Source organism: Hyperolius riggenbachi, chromosome 5 (assembly GCF_040937935.1).
Source record: "Hyperolius riggenbachi isolate aHypRig1 chromosome 5, aHypRig1.pri, whole genome shotgun sequence".
Taxonomy (NCBI): domain Eukaryota; kingdom Metazoa; phylum Chordata; class Amphibia; order Anura; family Hyperoliidae; genus Hyperolius; species Hyperolius riggenbachi.
In genome coordinates this window covers 140,831,879-140,856,538 of record NC_090650.1, presented here as the reverse complement: position 1 = coordinate 140,856,538, position 24,660 = coordinate 140,831,879, and the positions used below count along the sequence as shown (strand labels likewise).

General features: G+C 43.1%; 1 protein-coding gene across 1 annotated transcript in view; it reads right to left on the bottom strand.

Moving 5' to 3' along the window:
- The window catches only part of TGM4 (transglutaminase 4), a 58,025-nt gene that overhangs the window by 30,878 nt on the left and 2,487 nt on the right, over positions 1 to 24,660 (bottom strand). Inside the window, exons 2-7 of the mRNA XM_068234496.1 lie at positions 14,947 to 15,126; positions 13,116 to 13,222; positions 11,787 to 11,913; positions 10,110 to 10,228; positions 7,429 to 7,536; positions 418 to 592 (exon numbers count right to left, since the gene is read on the bottom strand). Of these exons, the coding sequence (XP_068090597.1) occupies positions 418 to 592; positions 7,429 to 7,536; positions 10,110 to 10,228; positions 11,787 to 11,913; positions 13,116 to 13,222; positions 14,947 to 15,124 (814 nt within the window). The 5' untranslated portion in view covers positions 15,125 to 15,126. The remainder of the gene's footprint in view (positions 1 to 417; positions 593 to 7,428; positions 7,537 to 10,109; positions 10,229 to 11,786; positions 11,914 to 13,115; positions 13,223 to 14,946; positions 15,127 to 24,660) is intronic.

The following is a 24,660-nucleotide window of genomic DNA, read 5'->3' as shown; positions in this document are numbered from 1 at the left end:
CTGATTTTGTAGTGTATAGAAGTGAGTAGCTAATAAGGATTTAATGGGCATATTTTATTCACATCAAATCCATAAATACAAGAAGGACAGAATGTATGCATCTACTGTACAAACAAAAGAGTAATAATATTCCTCTCCTGTTGTGACTGTAAAGTCTTTCAGATACTAAGCTTACATAACTGTGCGCAACAGGCTGAAAAGTGTTGTGAATTCTCCTTGTATCTACGTACAGTACTGACAACACCTGCAATATTGAATCAATGTAAGCAAACCAGAGGCAGCTGAAATAAGCTATAGGACAGATGTAACAGCGGAAATCATTTACTCAAAGATGCAGACAATGTCACATTTATGGGAAGTATACATTAAGTAGATGAGCATGGAGCATTGGACCATGGGATAGTTTATTGTACATACCTGTTGTAACAACTCCTGAGAATACCCAACATTGTCCAAACATAACAGGTTTTTTGGTTTTGTAGTATTGCTGCAAGATGGCGCTGCTTCCTGTCCAGGCAGTGGGAGAAACACCTGCTGAATAGCGGCCTGACCAGTTACCCACCAGGACTCCATTGTCATCATTGGAATTTACCTTCAGGGAACAATATATTTCTCATTACTAACCCAGTTTGAATTCAGTGATCACCGGTAGGGTCCTCAAAGGGAAATTCCACTTTTGCTGACAATAACCTCTGTAGATTGCAACTATAAGGCTGGGAACACAGTAGGCGTTGCATGAAAAGTTGCGTTTTGCTGCATATGCATCTTCACTTTTAAGTGCGTTTTGAGTGCATGTGCGTTTTGCTTGTGTTTTAATGCGTTTGCTTTTCGCACATATAAGTTGCAAGAGCATTTTGTATGCGTTTTATGCTCATCACTATGAAGTCAACAGGAAGCGGAAATGCATAAAAAAAAACAATAAAACGCTACCTCTGCATCACCATTGACATACATTGTGTGTGTTTTCGATGCATTAGATGCGTTATGGAAAAATAAGCAGCAAGTTCAGCTTTTAAAAACACACATTGTAGAACGCAAACAAATGTGTTTTTTCATGCGGCCCATTGACTTACATTATGTACGTTAACACTAGCGTTTTACGCAATGCTAGCGTTTTTGCCTAGTGTGTTCTTACCCAAAATGTCATATAGTATTTTAGCTTAATTGCTTTGTATTATGTATATATATTCACAGCTAATACACCTTGCGTTTAACACAAATAGGCAGATAATATTTTCCAGGGCTTGAAAAAGAAAAATAACTGGTTTCTGCACTGTGCGAGTAATTACTACTACAGAAACATTAGTTTCTGTACAGTCTCATGGCAACAGTATTCCAAGCAGAATACATAAAGTAGTATTGCCAGGGTTGCTAAGAAAAGTCATTTGAGCTTGCTGTCAAGTGTAAGTGACTACAAATGTTGTGTCTACTTCCTTTTAAACAATGCCAGTTCCCTGACTGTTCTGCTGATCTTATGGCTCTAGTACTTTACCCAGAACAAGCATGTAGATCTGGTACTCTGGTTAAAAGTCTGACCACACTGGCTGTATGTTTGCTTCATGCACCACGCTCTTCGTTTATTTTCTAATGACCCCCCCTGGCAGTATATCAGTACCAATAAAGCCAGTACTTAGAAGTGGTGGCTCTTCCTATTGGCTGGCTTCTTTTCCTTTCCGAATTGACAGATTATTGGGTGGGCTGGGGAAGACCCGGCTGTCATGGTACACATTGGTACCAATGACATAGTTAGTGGGAGATGGAAGATCCTCAAAAATGATTGTCAGGTACTTGGAGATAAACTTAAAGCAAAGACCTCCAAGGTGGTGTTTTCTGAAATACTGCCAGTGCCACGCGCTACATCTGAGAGACAGAGGTAGCTTAGGGAGTTAAATAAGTGGCTGAGAAATTGGTGTAGGAAGGAGGGGTTTGGGTTCCTGGAGAACTGGGCAGACTTTGCAGTCCGCTACAGGTTCTACAGCAGGGATGGGCTGCACCTAAATGGGGAGGGTGCAGCTGCATTGGAAGAGAAGATGGCTAAACGGTTGGAGGAGATTTTAAACTAGGATCTGGGGGAGGCATGAAGGTAAAGTCTCAATATGTAGACAAGATAAGGTAAAAAGACAGTGGGAGCCTAACATTACAGGGGGTGGGGAGGGGGGTTGGGGGCAGTGTAAAGAGTAAGGAAGATGGTAAAACTTCAAGTAGCCTATTTCATGTAACCAAAATTGGAAAATGAAATGGTAAAAATATAAAGTGCATGGTAACCAATGCTAGGAGCCTTGCAAATAAAATGGCCGAACTTGAGGTTATTCTGATTGACAAAGGCTATGACATTGTGGGAATAACAGAGACATGGATGGATGAAAGCCATGACTGGATAGCGAATTTAGAAGGATACACAATGTGTTTAGGAAGGATAGAGCAAGGAAAAAAGGTGAAGGGGTTAGTCTCTTTGTTAAGAACTCTTTTACAGCTGTCATGAACGATGAGATGGATGAAGTTTGAGAAGATGTGGAGTCCGTTTGGGTAAATATTCATGGTGGAAATAAAGGTTGCCAATTGCTTATTGCTTATTGGGGGCAGTGCAGTCTCTAGGTTAAAATGCACCCAGGGCGAGGGTGTAAAAATTGCGCCCCCCCCGAGCAAGGTATGGGTGCCCGCAGTATAGGTTAGCCAGGTCTACTTGCACTTAGTATAGGTCTCCCCAGTATAGGTAGCCAAGAATAGGTACCCCAGTATAGGTAGCCAGGCATAGGTGAGCCCCCGCTATAGGTTAGCCAGATAGGTGCCTCCAGTATAGGTAGCCAGTATAGTTGCCCCCAGTATAGGTTAGATAGGCAGGCGCCCCCGGTATAAGTTAGATAGGTAGGTGCCCCAGTAAAGGGTAGCTAGGTGGGTGCCTCTAATATAGGTAGCCAGAATAGTTGCCCCCAGCATGGGTTAGATAGGTAGGTGCCCCCAGTATAGGTTATTTAGGTAGGTGCCTGCAATATAGGTAGCCAGTATAGTTGCCACCTGTATAGGCTAGCTAGGTACGTGCCCCCAATACAGGTTAGATAAGTGCCCCCAGTATAGGTTAGATGGGTAGCTGCCCCGGCCCCACTGTAGGTTAGATTAGGTAGCTGCCCCCTGTGTAGGTTAGATAGGTAGCTGCCCCCCAGCATAGGTTAGATTAGGTAGCTGCCCCCCAGTATAGATTAGATAGGTAGCTGCCCCCCAGTGTAGGTTAGATAGGTAGCTGCCCCCCAGTGTAGGTTAGATAGGTAGCTGCCCCCCAGTGTACGTTAGATTAGGTAGGTGCCCCCCAGTATAGGTTAGATTAGGTAGCTGCCCCCCAGTGTAGGTTAGATTAGGTAGGTGCCCCCCAGTATAGGTTAGATTAGGTAGGTGCCCCCCCCCCCAGTATAGGTTAGATAGGTAGCTGCCCCCCAGTGTAGGTTAGATAGGTAGCTGCCCCCCAGTGTAGGTTTGAATAGGTAGCTGCCCCCCAGTGTAGGTTAGATAGGTAGCTGCCCCCCAGTGTAGGTTAGATAGGTAGCTGCCCCCCAGTATAGGTTAGATTAGGTAGGTGCCCCCCAGTGTATGTTAGATTAGGTAGGTGCCCCTCAGTATAGGTTAGATAGGTAGCTGCCCCCCAGTATAGGTTAGATTAGGTAGGTGCCCCCCAGCGTAGGTTAGATTAGGTAGGTGCCCCCCAGTATAGGTTAGATAGGTAGCTGCCCCCCTATAACGGAGGGGGGAGCCAGCCCCGCGGGGAGGGCAGCCCGACCTCTCCCTCTCTCTCCTCTCCCGGGCCGCCCTCCGTGCTCCCCCCTCCAGACTGCAGAGTAATGGGCAGGGAGCGCTGTATACAACATACCTCCCTGCGTTCCAAGCGCTGCTCTCTCGCCGTCGGTGTCTTCCTGTCTGCCGTCTATACGATGATACACACGCTGCTTCCTGTTTAGCCAGAAGCAGCGTGTGTATCATCATATAGGCGGCAGAGAGGAAGAGACCGGCGGCGAGAGAGCAGCGCTTGGAACGCAGGGAGGTATGTTGTATACAGCGCTCCCTGCGCATTACTCTGCATCTGAGGGGGGAGCAGGAGGGCGGCCCGGGAGAGGAGAGGAAGGGAGAGGTCGGGCTGCCTGCCCTCCCCGTGGCTCCGGCTCCCCCCCCATTACAGCGCCCCCCTCCCAACAGCGCCCCAGGCGGCGGCACGCCCCGCACGGCCCAAGAAACGGGCCTGATTGGGAGTATGCTACAAGCCACCACATATTCATGAAACTGCAGAACTGCAATTACTGCAGCAGATTGAAAAAGCTGCAAGTAAAAATGAGGTCATAGTTATGGGTGACTTCAACTTTCCAGACATTGACTGGAGTATTGAGGCTACTCATTCTGGTAAAATAATGGCAGTATTTGTATAGCGCCTTTCTCCTGTCGGACTCAAAGCGCTTGCGAGGCAGCCACTAGAGCGCACTCAGTAGGCAGTAGCAGTGTTAAGGAGACTTGCCCAAGAAACTCCTTACTGAAATAGGTGCTGGCTTACTGAACAGGCAGAGCCGAGATTTGAACCCAGGTCTCCTGTGTCAGAGGCAGAGCCCTTAACCATTACACTATCCAGCCACTGCTGGTAAAAGCAGCAGATTTCTGGCATCACTACAGGAGAGTTACCTGACTCTCATGATAACGTTTGATCTGGTGACTGATAGGCCGCGGGGCAGCGGGACCACTAAAATTATGAATTTTAAAAAAGCAAGGTTCAATCAACTCAGGCGGGCACTAAGTTTGGTGAACTGGGATAATGTACTACAAGGGAAGGACACTGAAGGGAAATGGCAAGCTTTTAAACTTATTCTCAATCAACATTGTAGTAAAGTGAAGCCCAACCTTTTTTTGCCTGAGGGCCGCACTTGGATTGGTGCAGCGATGGTAACAGAGTGCAGCAGTGGTACCAGGGTATATGTGCAGAGCCCGGGCAGAGTGTGATGTATGGCCCCTGAGATGTAGATTGAGAGGCAGGAGCAGCGGGCAGGTGCAAACTTTTTGAAGGCCAGACCGGGCAGGGTGTGATGTGTGGCCCCAAGATGGAGATTGAGAGACAGGAGCAGCGGCAGGAGCAAACTTTTTGAAGGCCAGACCGGACAGGGGGTGATGTATGGCCCCAAGATGGAGATTGACAGGCAGGAGCAGCAGGCAGGGGCAAACTTTTTGAAGGCCAGACCGGACAGGGGGTGAAGTATAGCCCCTGAGATGGAGATTGACAGGCAGGAGCAGCGGGCAGGAGCAAACTTTTTGAAGGCCAGACCGGACAGGGGGTGATGTATGGCCCCTGAGATCAGGCGGGGTGCCGTGGGAAAATAGTGTGGCGTTGAGAGGGAGAGGAGAGCCAAGGAGGAGGGGATTGCGTCATGCATATACACAGCGTACTGCCGTTCTCTGCAGTACCGATGTGATAGTAAGAGACCATCGCCTTTTGGTTGCTGCTGGAACCTCCCTCCAATAGGGATAAGGCTGATTCTTATTGGAGGGAGGTTCCTGCAGCAACTAATAACTATATAACTATGTAACTATCTTACTGATTAGTTACAGACAGCTGTAGGCTGGAGGTAAAATAATTAACATGTCACTTGTTTTACCACATGCTCTAATATTTGTCAATTACAAATTTTAAGGTGTTTACTACACGAGTCAGTAATTTACCTCACAAGTTAATAATTTTAGTTTTCTGTGTGTTACCAGCCTTAGTGAATGGACATTTGATAAGCAGTTCAGTAAAATCAGCTGTTTTCTGCATTACGGCATATGGTAATGGTTAGTGAATTGAAGCTACTGCATAAATCACAGGGTTGTGAGGTTATTTCACTTCTGTTGTAAGTTTCTTCTAGCTTTCTCGCTTGTTGCTTTGAAGGGGATCTTCTCCAATATCCCTGCCTTAATCTCGTTACACATGCTTTGATTTTTACTGTTGCGCTTTCTTGACATTAGTGGCAGTGTTGTTGTCTCATTTTAGGTTGTTTGAGATCGTCGATCCAAGAAACTTGAATGACTCTACTTGGGTTATTGTGGATGCATTTATGGTTAAGGGGAGGTGATCTCCTAAAGTCTATTATCATCTTCATGGTTTTGAGAGCATTTAGTTCCAAGTTGTTGCTGAGGCACCAGGAGGAAAGCTGTCCCACCACATGCCTGTATGCAGACTCGTCCCCATTTTGTATGAGACCAACTACTGTTGATCACTATAATGCATCTGCTGGTTATCTTTGATGCAACATCGATCGTCATTTTGATCGATTTGTGGCAGAAATTTATTGAAATCAGGATCAGATCGGACAGTAAATTACAATTGATCGAATGTGTCAGAGGAGCAGCAGTATGTCAAAAGCCCATAATGTTGCACTGTCTGAACAGTGCAATGCGGCAATATATTTTATGGTGAAATCTATAGAAAATCTGTGTGTAATGTATGGATAAATTTGATTCCTCTCTGATCAGATTGAGATCAGAGAGGGATTGGTCTATTTTCCATTGGGTGGCAATCAAAATGTGCCCACTAATCATACAATCTTAATAGTACAATCATACTACTTTTATGTAATATGTGGGACTACCTAAAGTATCCATTCATAGTATATTCACTTAGTTTACCCTTTTGGTAAGATTGTGTCATTAGTGGGCACAATTAGCGTGTATGGCCACCTTTTTTCTTTCTGATCAATTAAAAAAAATGCTTCACATACAGCCATAGACAGCAATAAAGGGTGGTTAAAAGGTGTGGAGAGACAGAGGAAGCTGTCAGACCAGCAGACCGCCCAAAAATGCCTCATCCCGTCACAGAAGTAGTGATAGCCCTGTGGGGCTATCACATTAAACGTGGTGTGTCGAGTTACGTTGTAATGATGCAAAATCTGCAGTGCATCGAGCCAGGTAAACCCCGAAATGAGGCATACTTTCATTGTAAAGTTATGCCTCATAACTCCGGTGCGGTGCGACTGTTGTGGTGCAATGCAATGGTCCCAAAAGGTCACGCTGCACCCTTCCGGATTGTTGCAGTGTGACTGTATAGCAATCGCACTGCAACAGAATAGAAAGAGTGTAAAAGGGGCTTTAGTCATTAAAGGTATTACCTAAAGCAACATTTGTTTATTTGATGTCAGCAGATCTGCTCCACTAACAGCCAACCATACCTCACTCTCTTTATCATTTTTATATGAGTGGAGTTTTACAATTTTCTTTGATCATGTATTTTGGCATGCAAAGTCTTTTATTATGGTAATTGGTAAATGCTTGTTATAACTTTTCTTTATCTAATGTTTGAATAAAAATATCTGACCCAGATTGTTTAAATATTTCCTAGTCAGAATATTATTGTAATAAGTAAATATCAAACCATTTAAATTGGGATGTTTCATAGTGCTTTGATGCAATATTTAGCATGGAACTTACTAAAGCTGAGAACTTCCTTGATAGAATTATTGGATCCCTTTTTGCGGCAGGTTTCAGTTCACTGTGATCCAGAAGATACATGCAACAATCCAGTATATCAGTTTCATGCTAAAAATAAAGAAAGTGTATTACATACATGGGAATGGACAAAAACTGCAGTAAGCTACCATACCATGCACTATTAATATACTGTATAAGGATACCACAGCTTACTGCATAACTCAGCACTGCTTTGCAATATCCTGCAGCTGCCACCGAGGGGCAGGACACTTTCCACAGTGCTAAATATAGAAAACAAGCTTGGGGCCTTACCAGATTTAAACACGGGGGACCCCTCAGCTCTACCTATCAGCTTCTATGGGTAGGTGTGCCTTGCAAGCAATATAACCTTCTCCTCCTTACAAAAAAACACCATAAAACCCTTGTTTTTCATTAGAGGGCATCCCGCTGGGTTAGAGGTTGACCAAAGACCTCCCATGCTCACCTGGAGTAAGCATGGTGCTTTGCAAGGAGGGGGATATGTTTTCCCTCCTTTCCTTTCTGCTGACAGTTGATGGAGAGAGCTGAGCAGGGCTCTCACTCACAGGGTTTCTCTCTCTGTTCATTACCAGCTCCAATACCTAAGGAACAGTCTTGTATAACTTCATAGTTACTCATTAAAGGGGGAAGAAGGAACACAAATAAGAGCTGAAGAAATATTTATTTCACACAGGAAATGCATATCTTTGTTATGTATTGTTGTATTGTCAGCAAGCACCTGCTGTGTACAGGTTTTCAGCTAACCCTTAAAGTGTACATGAGGTGACGAGATAAACGTGTATGTACAGTGCAAACATAATAATAACCAGGGACTGACACCCGGTGCTGATTATTTACAGACAACCCCCACCCAACAACCAAATTTTTCGATGGGAGTGTTGACAGGTTGGGGTGCTGAGCGTGTTGCTGCAAATTTTGGGGGATTTTTTGGGAAAAAGAGTCGTCAGGATGTGGACGGAGTTAACCGTTATGAAACTCTGTACTCTATATAGTGCTGCAGAAGATGTCAATGCTATATAAATACACAATATAATATGGTAGAGCATTAGACTATGACTGTAGTATGATTAGATTGTGAGCTCCTCTGAGGAGTCATAAAAGGGGGACATACAAAAGAGGAGGATGCATAAAAGGGGGGGGGGGTAAAGAGGTAGAGGCACAAGACAGAGAGCCTGGTGGGAGAAGATAAATGTCAGGGAGGACTGCAGTTTGGCAGGAGCATGCTGTTAAATGAGCCACTGAAATCTGAAAAAAGGAAAAGGTCATGGAGGAAGACAACAGGGTGGGAGGGGAATATAAGAAAAGATATAAGATTACCTGCAATCAAGCTAATCTAAATTGCCTGGCGCTTGCTTCTCTGCTCACTAGAGAAGTCAGCTGTCAGCACCTGTAGAGTTAATTTTCAGGTATGCAAGTGACAGCTTCTGTCTTGTTGATAACTCGTTAGGACTATAGTAAATATCACTGATAAGCAAATTACATACACATTACACAACTTCTGAAGGCAGGAGAGAGATAGAAAAAAAATAGATAAAACATCATACCTGTTATATAATATTCACAATGTAAAGCTTGCAGTGCAGGGGAAGCATTTACAGTAACTTTTTTACAGTCATAACCAGCGCTGTTTGCAAATGGAAATGAAACTATCCTTACAATAGAATAAAGCACTAATTTTTGCAATTTTTTTATGGGCTTTAAACCACACTTGCTCACTTAAAGCTGAATTATTGCAAATACCGTACCTTCTGTTTTAAGAAGGTCACAATTTATTTAACATTGCTTTTTGAAAAATGATAGTGTGTCTTGTAACACAAGACAAAGCAAATTCTGCATTGCTTGACTTTGCCAGCACACACAATCTCTGTCTCTGTCTCTCTGGGGTTGATTCAAAAAGCAGCATTATGCTGTAATGCAGGGGTCCCCAAACCTTTTTACTCAAGGGCCGGGTCAACATACTTTTGTGTGCTTGGGGCCAGAGTGTACATAAAATGATGTAGAAAAACATTACATTAAACCTAGGTTGTATAAACAGCGCCTGAAACACAATCCCCCACACACAAAGCAATCAGTAAATCATATTTTCAAAAGTACCCCCCAAACAACCCCCTTTCCCCAGTAATTGCAAGGGCTGCAAATTATCCACCCTGCACACGCATGCGCGCACACTGCTTTTATATTTCCTCTAACCACTCTTACCTCTTTGCTACTAATGTTCTATTTATTATCCATATTACACAACCAATTAATTATATCATGAGTTTTTTTTTTGTTTTGCTTCAGTGTCACTTTAAACCATGTAGACAATGTAGAGCAGACATCTAGAGGCTTTTACACATAACTATTCATTTTTGCTCACAGCATTTAGGGAACTCTAAAACCGGGAGAACTCTGATATTCAGTTATCCGTTTTCCTCAGGCAATGTTCTTCCAAAGTCCTCACTCAGAAATATTGTTGCAGAATGAGGCAGGAACGAGTGGGTATTTGCATACCAGGACTTACAGATTAGTTATCTATGATAGAGAAATCAAAATGCATGCAGGTATAGCTAGGTGCCTGCAATGTATCTATGTTTGTGACTTGAGAGTTGAGACCAGGTTTACCATAAAGCTAAATTTTATATCTCTACGAGGTTCTTTACCTGTCCAAAATTCCAGGGTCTGGCAGTAATTTTAGAGCTTGAACCCACGTAGATGTAACCAGTGTCATTTAGGACATATTCTTGTCTCTTCTCCTCACCAGGCATATAAACACTGTCATCTAAAATATAAGAAGATATTTATTACTCATAGTATATACTGTATACTATTTCTTACTGTGTATGATTTCTAAAGCATAAAGACAATAAATAAAAAATAGGGGCCAAAACACTTTTCCTGTTGAACTCTAGCCTTAAACTAGTTCTTCACCACTTGAAGTAAAGCATTAGGGGTGCTTGATGCACCAGGCCGTACAGGCGGTCACCTGGAGCGCTGTGCGGGGTGGGAGGAGGGTGCAGTCACAAGGGGGGTCGTGGCCACCCGCTGCTACTACAGTGTGTGACAGTATGATTTTGTTTGTTTTTACTGTCCTATCCGTCCATGTGCTCCCCAGCCTCTGCCACCTCTTTACACGCCCCGTGGCCAGGCCGAGCCAGTAGAAGTGTTCTTCCCTGCTCTTCCTCTTACCAGTTCCCACCCACTTCTCCCCCTCTCTACTCTATCTAGTCCAGAGGTGGGCAAACCACAGCCCGCGGGCCACAGCTGGCCCGCCGATGCAGGGCCGGATGGTGTGTGTTCCCAGGTGGTGAACTGGCTTGTGACGTCTAATAGACGGTCCCAGTCAGGAACACTAGGGAAAGCTACAGTGGAACCACAGTAGTCAATGCGGTATATCGACAACATCTTCCAGGAAAATACACTGGACTCTTCTGTTTTGAGTAGCTCAGAGTCCTGGCACAGAGAGACTTCTGAAACTATCAGTGCTGTATCTCTTAAGCCTGCCACTGCAATACAAAACATCAAGAAGCAAAGCTACTGATGAACACTACTTCTCTAGCGGCCTCTCCTCCAATGTTGCCTCACTCTCATCTCCTCATGTTGTTGTCCTGAAGCCAGTCTGGCCCTCCTATCACATCAGCACTAAACTGGCATCCTGACAAGGCTGTATGGATATGAAAGAGAAAACAAGACAGATGGAAGAAGAGGACTGCTGTGCCCTATCCAAGGTCAATTTAAAATGCATGCCAGTGCTTCCATGCATACTCTGCATGGTGTGGCTGGTGATAAACATGAGGAGGGGAGGATGTGGCTTTGCTGCAGAGGAAGGATGCTGCCACTACAGGGAAAATGGCAAAACTAGGAAAGGGGGTTATCACCGCTAGCACTATTATATAAGAGTATACCGAGTAAGGTCGATTGGATATTGGGTTGGGTGGGCGTACAAATGTATGCGTTGCCGGTGAGTTGGGGTCGGGAGAGCTGAATGATTGCTCTCCATGCTGCCACAAAAAAAACCCAACTGGGTTAAATACCATTCCCCCTCTGAGTTGTCACAACTCGGAGGGAGATGCAATTCAGGGTCTGGTAATCTCCAGAGCCCCAAATTACCCTTAAGCACCCCGCGCAGCATAACATTGTTGCTCTGGGGTGCCTCGTTTCGCGCCCACCGCTGAGTGCCGTGCGCCGAAACAACCTGCTTCATTGGGTGGCCCTATGAACTGTACTTATGTCCCTGGCTCAGAACAACCAATCAAGATCTTTTATCTGGGAATATATTCACTTTTTTTCAAAGAAAATGTTCAGTTGATGTATTCCAATATTAATGCTAATATTATTACCTTCACACCAAGGGTTGAACAAGACATATATGGGTCCAGCTGTACATACTATTCCTCTTCCTGTTATTATGCTTAGAAAGTATTTTCCAATAACTGCATTAGGAGGACTACTGACTGCGATTATATACTATAAAAAAGAATAAAACATGAATCTCCATGAGGGATATACATATATCTGAGAAACAGTCTGTACTACTGTATGCAATATGTTGTCACTATGACATATGATGCATCACGACAAGACAATGTTCACCGAGGATTAAAATAAATGCCTTTTAAATCCCAAGAAAGCAAGAAAATACTAAAAATAATATTGATAATACTTTATCATGACTTTTTGGTGCTTTTTCAATTGCAAAGTGCTAAAAAATGTTTTAAAAGAAGATGAAAAAATGATCTCCTAGGAGAAAACTCAGGAGCAAAAGTGAATTGCATATGGGCCAGTGTGATAATATATGTCTCATTTACTATAACAGGAAAAGAGAAAGCCCCAAGGATTGGAGGCCTGACAAGGTGACTACCTAGCATGTGACTGCTCAGTCTATCAGTTAGCAGCGGCATAGTTATAATGAGGGTTCAAAAGGATCTCTTCTTTTTACCCATTCACTGAGTGCGCTGCTTAAAGGGAACCCGAGGTGAGGGGTATATGGAGGCTGCCATATTTATTACTTTGTAAACAATGCCAGTTGCCTGACAGCCCTGTTGATCTTCTGGCATAAGTAGTGTCTGAGTCAAAACCTTGGAAAAACCATATGGCTAATCCAGTGTCAGCTGAGTCAGAATACTTGATCTGCTGCATGCTTGTTCAAGGTCTATGGCTAAATGTATTAGAGACACAGGATCAGGAGGACTGCCAGGCAATTGGTATTGTTTAAAAGGAAATAAGTATGACCGCCTCCATATACCTCTCACCTCGGGTTCCCTTTATTGGGCAAACTTATGGGCAAACTTAATATTTACCGCAAACAGCTGCTTGCTGCATGCTGGCCAGACATGTGTTTATTTATTTATTTATAAAGCACCAACATATTACGCAGCGCTGATGTGTTGATATGTTTTGTACCATCTGACCCATTGAGTGTTCTGTGCAGGTATTGCAAACCTGCATATAACACTCAGCGGAGGAGTCTATCACTAAACAGTTCCATGTGGTGCCATGGCAGAGACCATAGACGAGAGATCAAAGGCACCCAGTAGAAGATTGTGCCCATGCAACTGAGCAGCATTTTAGGTTACTAAATGTGAGTTTAATAATATAAAACACAGATGTAATAAGACTAAAATATAACTGATCACACAAAAAGAAAGGAATAGAATCCTCTGTGATACCTCATTATTCTTGCACTCGCAAATCGTAGCACACCAATTTTTTACTAGATCAGTTGGAAGCACATCAACAAGCAAGAGTGTTCCATTTGATTTTGAGGGACGAGGACCTATAAAATAAAAGGCAAAACGGTAATATTTGTGAGTATATGAATATAATATAAGTTTGACATTAGCATCCTAGGAGCCACACTGCTTTCCACCATTCTTGTGTTACATGTATACTATTCTTACAGCATAAGATAATCCCTTATGCTTACATTGGCTCAAGCTTGTATGTATTATGGTTCACTGGAAATGTTCAGATGCTACCGCAGATAACAAAAAATAATATCTCACTTTTGTTTTCTGTACAAATTCCACACAGCAACAAGTGAAATTACAGCTTGCCTTCACAGGCAAAAGAAAACAATTTCTGCAATGATTGCGTTTATTGTCCTGCATTACTGTAATAAAGCCTTTATAGCAGGATTAAACTCTGTTTTTCATATAATAAAAAATGAATTCTACATTGATTAAAATGTATATAAATCATTACCCCACCAATAAATAATTACTACACTGTACCTGTTTGAGCCTGCAGACAGTCATTTATTTCTGAAGCTGAGAAAGCAGAAGTTGTTATTGCAGCGAATGCAATTTTGGGAAAAAATAAAAATTTTTAAGGGGTCTCGGAGTAATTTTTGGAGCAATTCTGAAACATTTTACAATGATTTTGCAGCAATTGCATTTTTCATGCAGAACAGAAGTGAGCTCAAGATGCATGTTCACCTAGGATGACTATAAATAAAAAAAGTATCTAACATGGCGTTAGGCTTCAGACACAGGGAAAGGTACAGGTACAATACCATTTATCATTAGGGTGCCAAATAATTTGTTTTTATTCATCATATATAAAGTTATATTCCAGTTTAAGTTCTGGACAGAACAGGAGGAGATCAGACTCTCTTTGGGTTTTAACAAATTCAACCTTTTTTGTGGGGTAGAGATGTAACCATATAGTTCCCGCTATTGTATTGTATTATAAAGACGTTGCATAGTCACTGAGAACAGAACAAATTCTCCAGGGGCACAAACAACTAACCCCTAAAACACCCCAGTCCAATGAACAGATCAGGTTGTGACTCTACTGATAACAACAAGCGATAACCATAACCCCCATCAAGTGAATTGCATTCTCTCACTTCCTGTTTAATGGACCACTAGAGCTCATATTAGAGCTAAACAGACCCGGGGACAGGAAGTGAGGGAAAATCCCCCGATACTACAGCAGAACAGGAAACAAATTTTTGGAGGGAACTGGACTTTAAATGATAAGTGAAAATACAATCATAATGTTCTGCCCACTACCTTAGAGATGAGTAGAATTATGCCACATACCTATGTACAGCTGAAAGAGAGCTTTGCGGCATATTGCTGTTAACTAGGCACTACATGGTAGTAAAATCAGGCTGTCAGCCTTTGTCTGTTTATAAATGCTGAGCAGCCTCCTACATCAGAACCTTCATTTATGAATGTTGTGACGTCAAAAGTCTCTCCCTATGCCACCGCATGTGCCAATTGGGAGAAGTCGCAATAATGCCATGTCACATGGGCGACACACCACACTTCGGTGCACTTGAGTGGAGTAGCCAGCAACAGCAGTTAGATGTTTGCACTAGCAATTAGCCACACTGACTAGCTGCATGTGGCTAATCACAGCAAATAGTTGCTATAATTATTGGCTAGTTGCTAGTGATTTATTTGCCCATGTGACATGTGCATGCTGAAAGGCTACCCACTCTCAGCCAATTCAACTGGAGGATCGAAGTACAAGTGGAAGGTTATGTTTTACCAGTAGTAAACTGCAGTGTGATTTTATCCCTTGGTGTAACCACCCTATCAAACGTAATCTTCAGAGTGAACTTTTGTCCTCGTCTCACAATAAGGTGGTCATTGTCAAACTCAGCAGTCTTGTGTTTAGAGGCATTCTCTTGCTTCATAAAGTCCACATTTTGGGTTCTCAAAGCCATTTCTGTTGATGAAAAATATATATAACTGTCATTTGCATATTATCCTGTAGGCTTATTGAATAGTTTTTTTAACATATTACATTTTAAATTTTACAACAAAAAGAATACAGATAGCACAACAGACATCTATATTTGTACAGCACTTGTCAGGTAAAGCAAGAATACATGCTGGCAGCATTTCAGCAGGTAGACATTTTCACATAGATAGGATACCAGAGAGCTCGTAACACTGGGAGAAAGAATAACAGCAGCTATATGACAACAGCAGTATCACCTGCCTCTCTCCAATATCACATGTGCTGAAAGGAAAGCAGCTGCTCAGTTAAGCTCTGAGCAGGATCATCCACTAGGCAACCTAGGCAGGTGCTTGGGGCCTAGTGGGTGTTAAGGGGCCCACCTGCCACTTTCTTTGACCTCTCTACACTTCAGCTTACCAAAACAACCACAAAGGGGCCCAACATCTACTACCTTGGCTAGGGCCCCATTACATCTTAATCCATCTCTGGTCAGGCTGATATCCATCATATAAGGAGCTCAATAGGCTGGACAAATACACAGAGCAAAATTTAAAGGGACCTGGGCTCAAAACTCGCAGATCGCCAGCGGCTAACACAACATCCAATATAAATGAGATTGTTGATTGTAGGGTTAACTTGAGGTTAATGGGCAGGTTTAAAATAATGCTTTGCTAACAAATTCCAATACTAGATTGACAACTCTGTCAAATGTGCTCCACAACAACAGTATTGGAGGTTTTTACTGATTAATGTTATCACAGATGGGTGTGAAAGAGAAGCGTGTTCTAAGTTTGTATAAACTCATAAAATAATGAAAGAGCCTTGGTTGGCTTACAAAGACTTGCTAAAGATTTTCTTAAAACAAGCAAGGAAAAGATGTATTTAAGAGCTATTTGCAATAACTTTCACATAATACAACACAATAACATTTCTATAGCGCTTTTCTCCCATAGGACTCATTAAAGAAACTATAGGACTTATTTAAAGAAAACAGGAGGTGAAAATAAACTGATGAGATCAACAATTGCATCATTTTTTGTAGCTATCCCACATGTTTATTTTATTTTTAAATCTACTTTTTAAGCTTTTACTGTTTCATTGTCTCTGCTCAGTGACACATTCATTGAAGCATGCTATAGCTAAAATCTATGGACTACCTTTTTCCTACCCTCTGGAGCCATTTTCTGCAAGAAAAGTGTTTTATGGCTGTATTTCCTTATCAGTGAGGGTTACGCTATAGTCCGACCTGACCCAGACCCAGACAGAAACTGTCACTTGCATACCTGATTTTTAACTCTTTCAGGCAGAGAAAGAAAGGAACTCAGCATAGGAATGTGTGTGCTTGGCACTGTACATCCACATGTCTATCTCTTCATGTCACCTCATGTATCCTTTAATGCTTCACTCAATATTTTTTTTTAAGATATGTAGCAGTATATCAAAGAAACAATATCAAGGAAACACTGATGTATACAACTAACAACAAACAACATCATGTCAACAGTTTAAAATGACTTTTATTGCAACAAAATGTCCCTGGAAAATATTGAAGCAAATAGCTATACCAGTGGAAATTCAGTAAAGTCATGTAGGCAAGTTTTCATACTCCATTTATCTAGGAACTACGCCAAACAGTGGAGTTACTGTTCTAATAAGACTTGTATTATTTTCTTCCACTGCCTGGCTACAGAGTGGAGCATTAGCTATGCCTCACTGCTATAGAGAGCGGATATATTTTACATTTGTCAGCAGAAATATCCGTTGAAGCACAAAATAAACTTTGAGTGGTGCTGACAGATTAGCATCATCACAATCTGCAGATAAAGATAAGAGGTCCCTTTCTGCAGCTTCACTTATCATTGAACTATTATGTAATGCTTGTTCTAGTGCTAACATTATATTTCATATATGAAATCTGAATTTTTCATATATACTGTTCACCAGCTTATACTCTTTATGAAGAGTGTGTGTGATACCAGTCAATTTGCAGCCCTAAAATGATCCACTGATCAATAATGGCAATACAATGCATAACTGATTTTGCCATCAGGAGGACTTCCAAGAGCCTGCTAGTTGTCTGTGCTTCCCCTTTGCTGGCAAGCAACTCTGTTGCTACTGGTCTGGTAGCTTCCCCATGTTTCCCCTGTTTGACTGCTGTGTGTCTGTGGCCCTGTAGAAGCACTGTTTGTTTATCTGTGATAGGTTATCAGCACTTCAGCTTTAATTACCAAACCAACACAGACAGGGAGGGAATAGAATAGGGCCTAATAATAAAGCAGGCCCTACATGGGTCTGGGGCAATCAAACAAGTTAAAATAGGGCTTATTAGGTATAACAGTAAAGTTTCTGTCAGGAGATTTAGATTTCACTCTGTGAGGTAAAGTTCCCCCTGATTGGTGGAAATTTGGTGCAGTGTGTCAGAATGATGTCAGTCAGAGTGAGTGATGGTGATTGGCTGGCTGACAGGTGACTGTATGCTTGCCAGGTGTTGCTAAGGGTCAAGGTAGATTTACTTGACCAATCAGGTGTGAATAAGCACTATATAAGGAGGGTCCGTCCAGTCAATAGCTGCCTGTCACCTCTGTGGCTTAAGATGAGCTCTGAGCTGTGATACGGAGCTTGTATTACTTGCTCACCTTGCCACGATGGAGGTCCTAAGGCAGTTGGCGGCGAGAGCAGAAGAACCCGGCGGTCTGGAGGTCCTCGAGAGATGCCTGCTTCTGGCGGAGGAAGAGCGGGAAAGTCAGGTGGAAGATGCCGGCAGAAGTGGAGAAGAGGGAGGATCCAGCCGGCAGTCCCAGCGGAGGAAGGCGGCATAGAGACCCTACTCGCCGGGAGAGCCCAGCGGTGCCGCCCAGCGGAGATCCTCGTCGGATCAACTTCAGGCCAGAAGCGGCGCACCTTCCGGGAAGTCTGGCGGCAGAGGTGGCGGATATCGCTCCGGCAAGAAGAAAGGTGGAAGATCTGGCAACCCCGTTGCGGCTTCATACCCAGCTCCAGTCAGCCGGGCTGTGGGCGAAGCCACTGGAGTGAGCGCAGGCATTCGGGCTGCCGGAGAGGCGTCTTCGGCGAGCGCGGCCAGCCGGGCTGCGGGTGAGGAGGCGGTGAGGAGCGCGACCAATCCGGCCGCATCGCTAGCTCCCGAATTCAATTCAGCCACTTGGGCTGTTCTGGAGGTGGTCCTGGGCGTTCACTTTCTGCGGCGACCAGTCGGGCCACCGCGCTGGAAAGTGGGCGGAGCGAAGTTCCTGTGGCAGCTTCCTTAGCCCAGTCCGGGCTTCGAGAACATGGCGGCGGTGCGGCAGCAGGCTCGAATCCCTCTGGGTTAGCTGGCGATGGTGTCGGGGGGCGTGGCCTCGCCCCCGGAGCATAAGCGGCTGGTCGGTCAGAAGAGCGCAGTGACCCGGGCGGTGGGGGCAGGTGCACGCACACAGTGGCTGCAGCGGGAGCGTTTCTAGAGCTTGGCGCCCCCCATGCTGCGGCTGCTAGTGGTGCAGCACTGCCTCATGCCCAGGGTCCTGCTGAAGATTTGACTCGTGTGGGTCAGCCTCCTGGTACCGGATGTCCACAACCTGCAGGAGCCGGTGAGTATATTAATATATCACCTTTGTTTCAGGCTCTTTTGCAGGTAATGCAGCAGCAGGCCGGAGTTAATGCGGGCAGCAGTGGGGCTAATGTGGTTTGGGGTGGTCAGTATGGTGGTCAGGGGGCACAGAGCAGCATATTACATAGTTCGGCTGCAGTCACCCCTCCTCCCCCCCGCCTCCTCCCCGCCCCCTCCTCCGCCCGCTCCTATCCCTGCAATGGCTACAGGTATATTGCTGCCAACACCTAATTCAGATATCCCAATAAATAGACCTGGCGTGGGTGAGACTGCGTACAAAGAACACCTTCCTTGTGAGCTATCTTCCCTGGGATTTCACTTACCTACAACCACTAAAGAAAAAATTTGGAAAGGGGATTACATTGATTTGTTATCTTTATTACCTCTTTCCAAAGAATTTCTGAAAAAAGAAAAGATAGATGATAAAGGTGATGCAGACAGGGGAAGGCCAGTGGCCAGATCATTCAACAATTGGTTACAATCATTTTGCATTTATGCTAGCGTGTTGGGATAAAAGTTTCCAGATAGGTGTCCTCAAATGTTCCGTTATTTAGATACAATATTACAGGCATACAAAGCTTTTGGTGGTATGGCGTGGTTTCATTACGATGAAGCCTTCCGTCAAAGAATTTCAGTTTACCCCCAGATGAAATGGGGCACAAAGGATGTTGGTTTGTGGCTTGAATTAATGATGCCACAAAAGGTTTCTACATTCAAACAACAAGCCAGCCATGGTGCATCGACAACAGGTTACAAGAAGGGCATCTGCTATGCATTTAATGACACACAGTGCAGATGGCCAGGGACATGTAAGTACCGCCATGAATGTGGCTTTTGCGCTGGCTCGCACCCTATATCAAAATGTTTCAAAAAAGCAAATTCAACCGCAGCCAGCTCAAAAGAGCTCTTTCTTAAAGGCGGACACACCAGTGATCCTACAAAACATGTTGCCATGGCTACATCTTTATCCAAGCAGGGAGAAGGCTCAGTTACTAATTGATGGTTTTAAGGAAGGTTTTCGCTTGCCTGTTTTCTCTGGTGAAGGCTGTTCGTGGGCGGCTAATTTAAAATCAGTGAATACTTTAGAAAACGTTGTACAAGAAAAAATTGACAAAGAGCTTAGTGAAGGTAGAATTTCAGGTCCGTTTGTACATCCGCCATTTAAAAATTTTAGGATTTCACCTCTCGGGATAGTTCCTAAAAAAGAGCCAAATTCCTACAGATTAATCCATCACCTATCATATCCATCGGGCCAGTCTCTAAATGATGAGATATCTAGTGAGCTTTCTTCAGTTAGTTATGCATCCTTTGATGACGCATTGCAAATTTTACGTTCATTGGGTCAGGGAGTGCAACTATCAAAGGCAGATATTAAATCGGCCTTTCGGTTGCTTCCAATCCATCCAACTTCTTTTAATTCACTCGGGTTTTACTTTAGGAATGCCTATTATTTTGATCGTTGTCTGCCCATGGGATGTGCATTATCGTGCAATTATTTTGAAAGCTTTTCCACCTTTTTAGAATGGGTGGTTTCGGCCATTTCTGAACAATTTTCTTTAATTCACTATTTGGATGATTTTTTATTTATGGGACCAAGTAACTCCACAGTTTGTAAAAAACTGCTAGTCACTTTCACAGTCATTTGCGATCATTTTGGAGTGCCATTAGCTAAAGAAAAAACAGTAGACCCTTGTACGTGTTTGGAATTCCTGGGTATCACTATTGATACCATGCGAATGGAATTTCGCCTCCCAGTCGCCAAATTGGAAAAAATTGAACGTTTAATTGGTAATTTTCTGCATCGCAAAAAAGTCCTTCTAAAAGAAATGCAGTCGTTACTAGGCAATTTGGTATTTGCAACAAGAATCATGCCCATGGGCAGAATTTTTTCTCGTCGCTTGTCTTCATCAATGAAGGGGCTAAAGTCTCCTTTTGCCCATATCAGGTTAAATGCGGATTTAAAGGCTGACCTGATGGTTTGGGCTGAGTTCCTCTCATCCTAAAATGGCAGGTCAATTTGGCAGAGTGGATTTATATCTAGTACTGACCTAAATTTCTTTACAGTCGCATCCGGCAGCGTGGGCTGCGGTGCTTTCTGGTCCGGCAAATGGTTTTCTGCACAATGGCCAGCTGAATGGCGTCAACCAGAGATAACAGGCAACATAGTTTTACTGGAGCTATTCCCAGTGGTAGCAGCGTTATTCATATGGGGGGAATCATTTATAGGTAAGCGTATTATAGTACATTCTGACAATAAAGGAGTTGTTTTTGCATTAAATTGTCTGACTTCCAAATCCCCAATGGTTGTGAAATTACTTAGAGTGTTGGTATTGTATGCATTAAAATTCAATGTTTGGATAAAAGCGCTACATGTACCGGGCGCAAAGAACGACATTGCTGATTCTTTGTCCCGGTTGCAGATGCACAGATTCTGGTTATTGGCCCCGAATGTGCAACCCAGAGGGGAGGAAATACCACCATTTCTTTGGAATCTGATTTGGAATTGATATATTTAGGGATACAGCAGTCAGTGTCCATGGCGACTTGGCAATCGTATTCCGTCGCATGGAGGGAATGGAAGGCATTTATGTGCAATTTGGGCAGTAATGAATGGAGTACATCGGAAGAAGCAGCATTAAAGTTTGGTGTCTCTAATATTCAAAAAGGTTACTCACATGCTCATATTTCGAAATCTTTATCGGGTATTTCATTTTTTCTAAAGCTCCGCAATCTCCCCCCTTGCAACTCTTATTTTTCAGTAAGACAACTGCTGAAGGGTTATAAACGTAGATCATGTCATCCGGACATGCGACGACCAATCACAGTTGATGTTTTATCGTTGTTATGGTATAGTTTGGAGACAGTATGCTCCTCTAGTTTTGAGGTTTTACTTTTTAGATGCGCCTTTTCATTAATGTTTTTTGCAGCTCTAAGAATTTCTGAGCTGGTGGCACAAAGCGGTCGAGTTGAATCTGGTTTGAAATATGAAGATGTGAGTAGATCTGGCTCAAAAGTAACCTTGGTCCTTAGAAAATCAAAAACAGATCAATTGGGAAGGGGATTGTCGGTACATTTAAATGCTTGGCCTGGTAGTAAGCTCTGCCCAGTGCACAATCTGATTACTTATCTGCAGGTTAGGGATGTGTCCTCAGGGTCCTTGTTAAAACATGTCTGTGGTTTACCGCTAACAAGTTTCCAGTTTTCCGCAGCTTTAAAAATTTGTGCGGCGAAAGCGGGATTCGAAAAGGATAGATTAACCTCCCATTCTTTTCGAATAGGGGCAGCTACGGAAGCAGCTAAGTTAGGATTGGATGATAGTGTAATCAATAGGATAGGCCGTTGGAAATCCTCAGCATTTAAGTTGTATATTCGAGCTTGACTCTCGCACTCTATTTTGCAGGAAAGAAAATAGTAGTCTGGATCATAGGACATTCTTATGTCTTTTGGGCACATGAAAGAGCCAGCAAAAGGTCCTACTCCTCTAATTTGAACATGGATCCCCGCAAGTATGCAGTTTATTGGTACGGAGATCGTGGGATGGTATGGTCTCAGTTGAAAACTGAACTTTTTCAATTGGTGTCTATTTTTCCACTTCCAGGTGTGTTAATTGTGCATTTAGGAGGAAATGACATTGGAAAAAAGAAAACACTTGAGTTATTTTTTAATATACGTGATGATCTTAGCGCTTTTCAGGCATTTTCAAAGAACACTATTATCATCTTTTCTGAGATAGTGCCCCGTTTGAAGTGGTTGTCCTCACCAGGGCTGTTTCCGTGTGAAAAAATTCGGAAACGGCTCCACCATCAGTTGGCTAAGTGTCTGCCCAAGTTGGGAATGTTCACATTTAGGCATGTTGACCTTGAAGAAAGAATTCCAGGTCTTTATAGGCAAGATGGGGTTCACCTCAGTGATATAGGCTTAGATATTTTTAATTGGGACCTCCAGAGCTGCATAGAGATGGCTGTGGTTGGGGTGCCAGCCTAAGAGTCTGGCTGGTGGGGTCTTAAATTTCATATTGCTGGAACACATCTGGACTGTAGTAGTCCGATATGCATCGAAGTTACAGTTATCTTTATATAGTTATATTTAATAAAGTTATTTATGGACCTCAAGAAGTTTTAATTATTTATTTATATTGACAAATAAAGATGGCCACAGCCTTTAAATCGCCAGCCTGGAGTGTCTTGTCTCCTTTAAATTTAGGTGTAAGTATTACGTTATTGGTGCAGTATTGCCTACAGTCCCATAGAATAGGCCCTAATAATAAAGCAGGCCCTACATGGGTCTGGGGCAATCAAACAAGTTAAAATATCGTTAGGGCTTATTAGGTATAACAGTAAAGTTTCTGTCAGGAGATTTAGATTTCACTCTGTGAGGTAAAGTTCCCCCTGATTGGTGGAAATTTGGTGCAGTGTGTCAGAATGATGTCAGTCAGAGTGAGTGATGGTGATTGGCTGGCTGACAGGTGACTGTATGCTTGCCAGGTGTTGCTAAGGGTCAAGGTAGATTTACTTGACCAATCAGGTGTGAATAAGCACTATATAAGGAGGGTCCGTCCAGTCATTAGCTGCCTGTCACCTCTGTGGCTTAAGGTGAGCTCCCCGCCCACCACTCCCTATGGTTTTGCAGAAGACGTCGTGGTCATTCTTTATGAAGTCAGGTCTTGCCTGGAGGCATGATCAGAAGTACTTGGGGTCTTAAATTTCATATTGCTGGAACATATCTGGACTGTAGTAGTCAGATATGCATCGAAGTTACAGTTATCTTTATATAGTTATATTTAATAAAGTTATTTATGGACCTCAAGAAGTTTTAATTATTTATTTATATTGACAAATAAAGATGGCCACGGCCTTTAAACCGCCAGCCTGAAATGTCTTGTCTCCTTTAAATTTAGGTGTAAGTATTAAGTTATTGATGCAGTATTGCCTACAGTCCCATAGACTGCAGAGAACACTGACTGGGTTCCCACTTGAGCTGGACTCCAACGGCCAGTGGGAGTGGAGAGTGTAGTGTCATCTTCCATTGACTATTTGTGGTCCGTTTGGAGCCCAGGGCAGATGTGTTTCCACCATTGGCTTTATAGGAAATGCATCGGCTTTATAGGAAATGCATCCGCTCTCCAGGAAAACCTGTGGCTAGCACAAGAGTGCGCTGCACTTTGCAGCAGATCTGCTGCAGACCCACACATGAGAATGGATCCTATTTGTAAAATAGGATCCATTCACTGTTGGTTTTCATTTTGGTTAAAGGGGCATAAATATGTAAATTTTCAGCTGTAGTGATAACTGAGCATTAAGTAGACCATACACACATTGATTTTCCCTGGCAGATAATCTATAGTACAAATGCAGCATCAATCATCATTTTAATTTATTCCTTGGCAAAAAACCCCAAACACTTGAAATTACAATCAGCAGATAGATAAGAAATGCATCTGATGATCTATCTGATGCGTTTTTAGAACATTTTTTACCAGGAAAAGATTTTCCAATAGATTTCAGTTTGAAATCTATTGAAATTCGATCTGATGGCATTTTTTTGCCATCAGATTTCCATTAGGGCCAATGCAAAATGATAAGCAATCTCATCAGATCGACCTAAATTTTCCATCCTGCCAGTTCGACAGAAATCCATCGAAATCGATCGAAATCGGCCATCGATCGGTCGATTGGCCAACCGATTTTCAATCGATCAATCGATCGATCGATCTGGATCGATCGGTCGGCCAGAAAATCGGCTCAGTGTATGGGCCCCTTTAGATTCAGATGAGAGAGGGATTGATCTGTTTGCACATTGGGTGGCAATCTAAGCATGTATGGCCACTTTTTTTTTTCTTCTGATGACGTGCTTTGAAAATCATGCTTCACACACAGCAATAGGCAGCAGTGAAGAATCTGAAGGATGTGGAGACA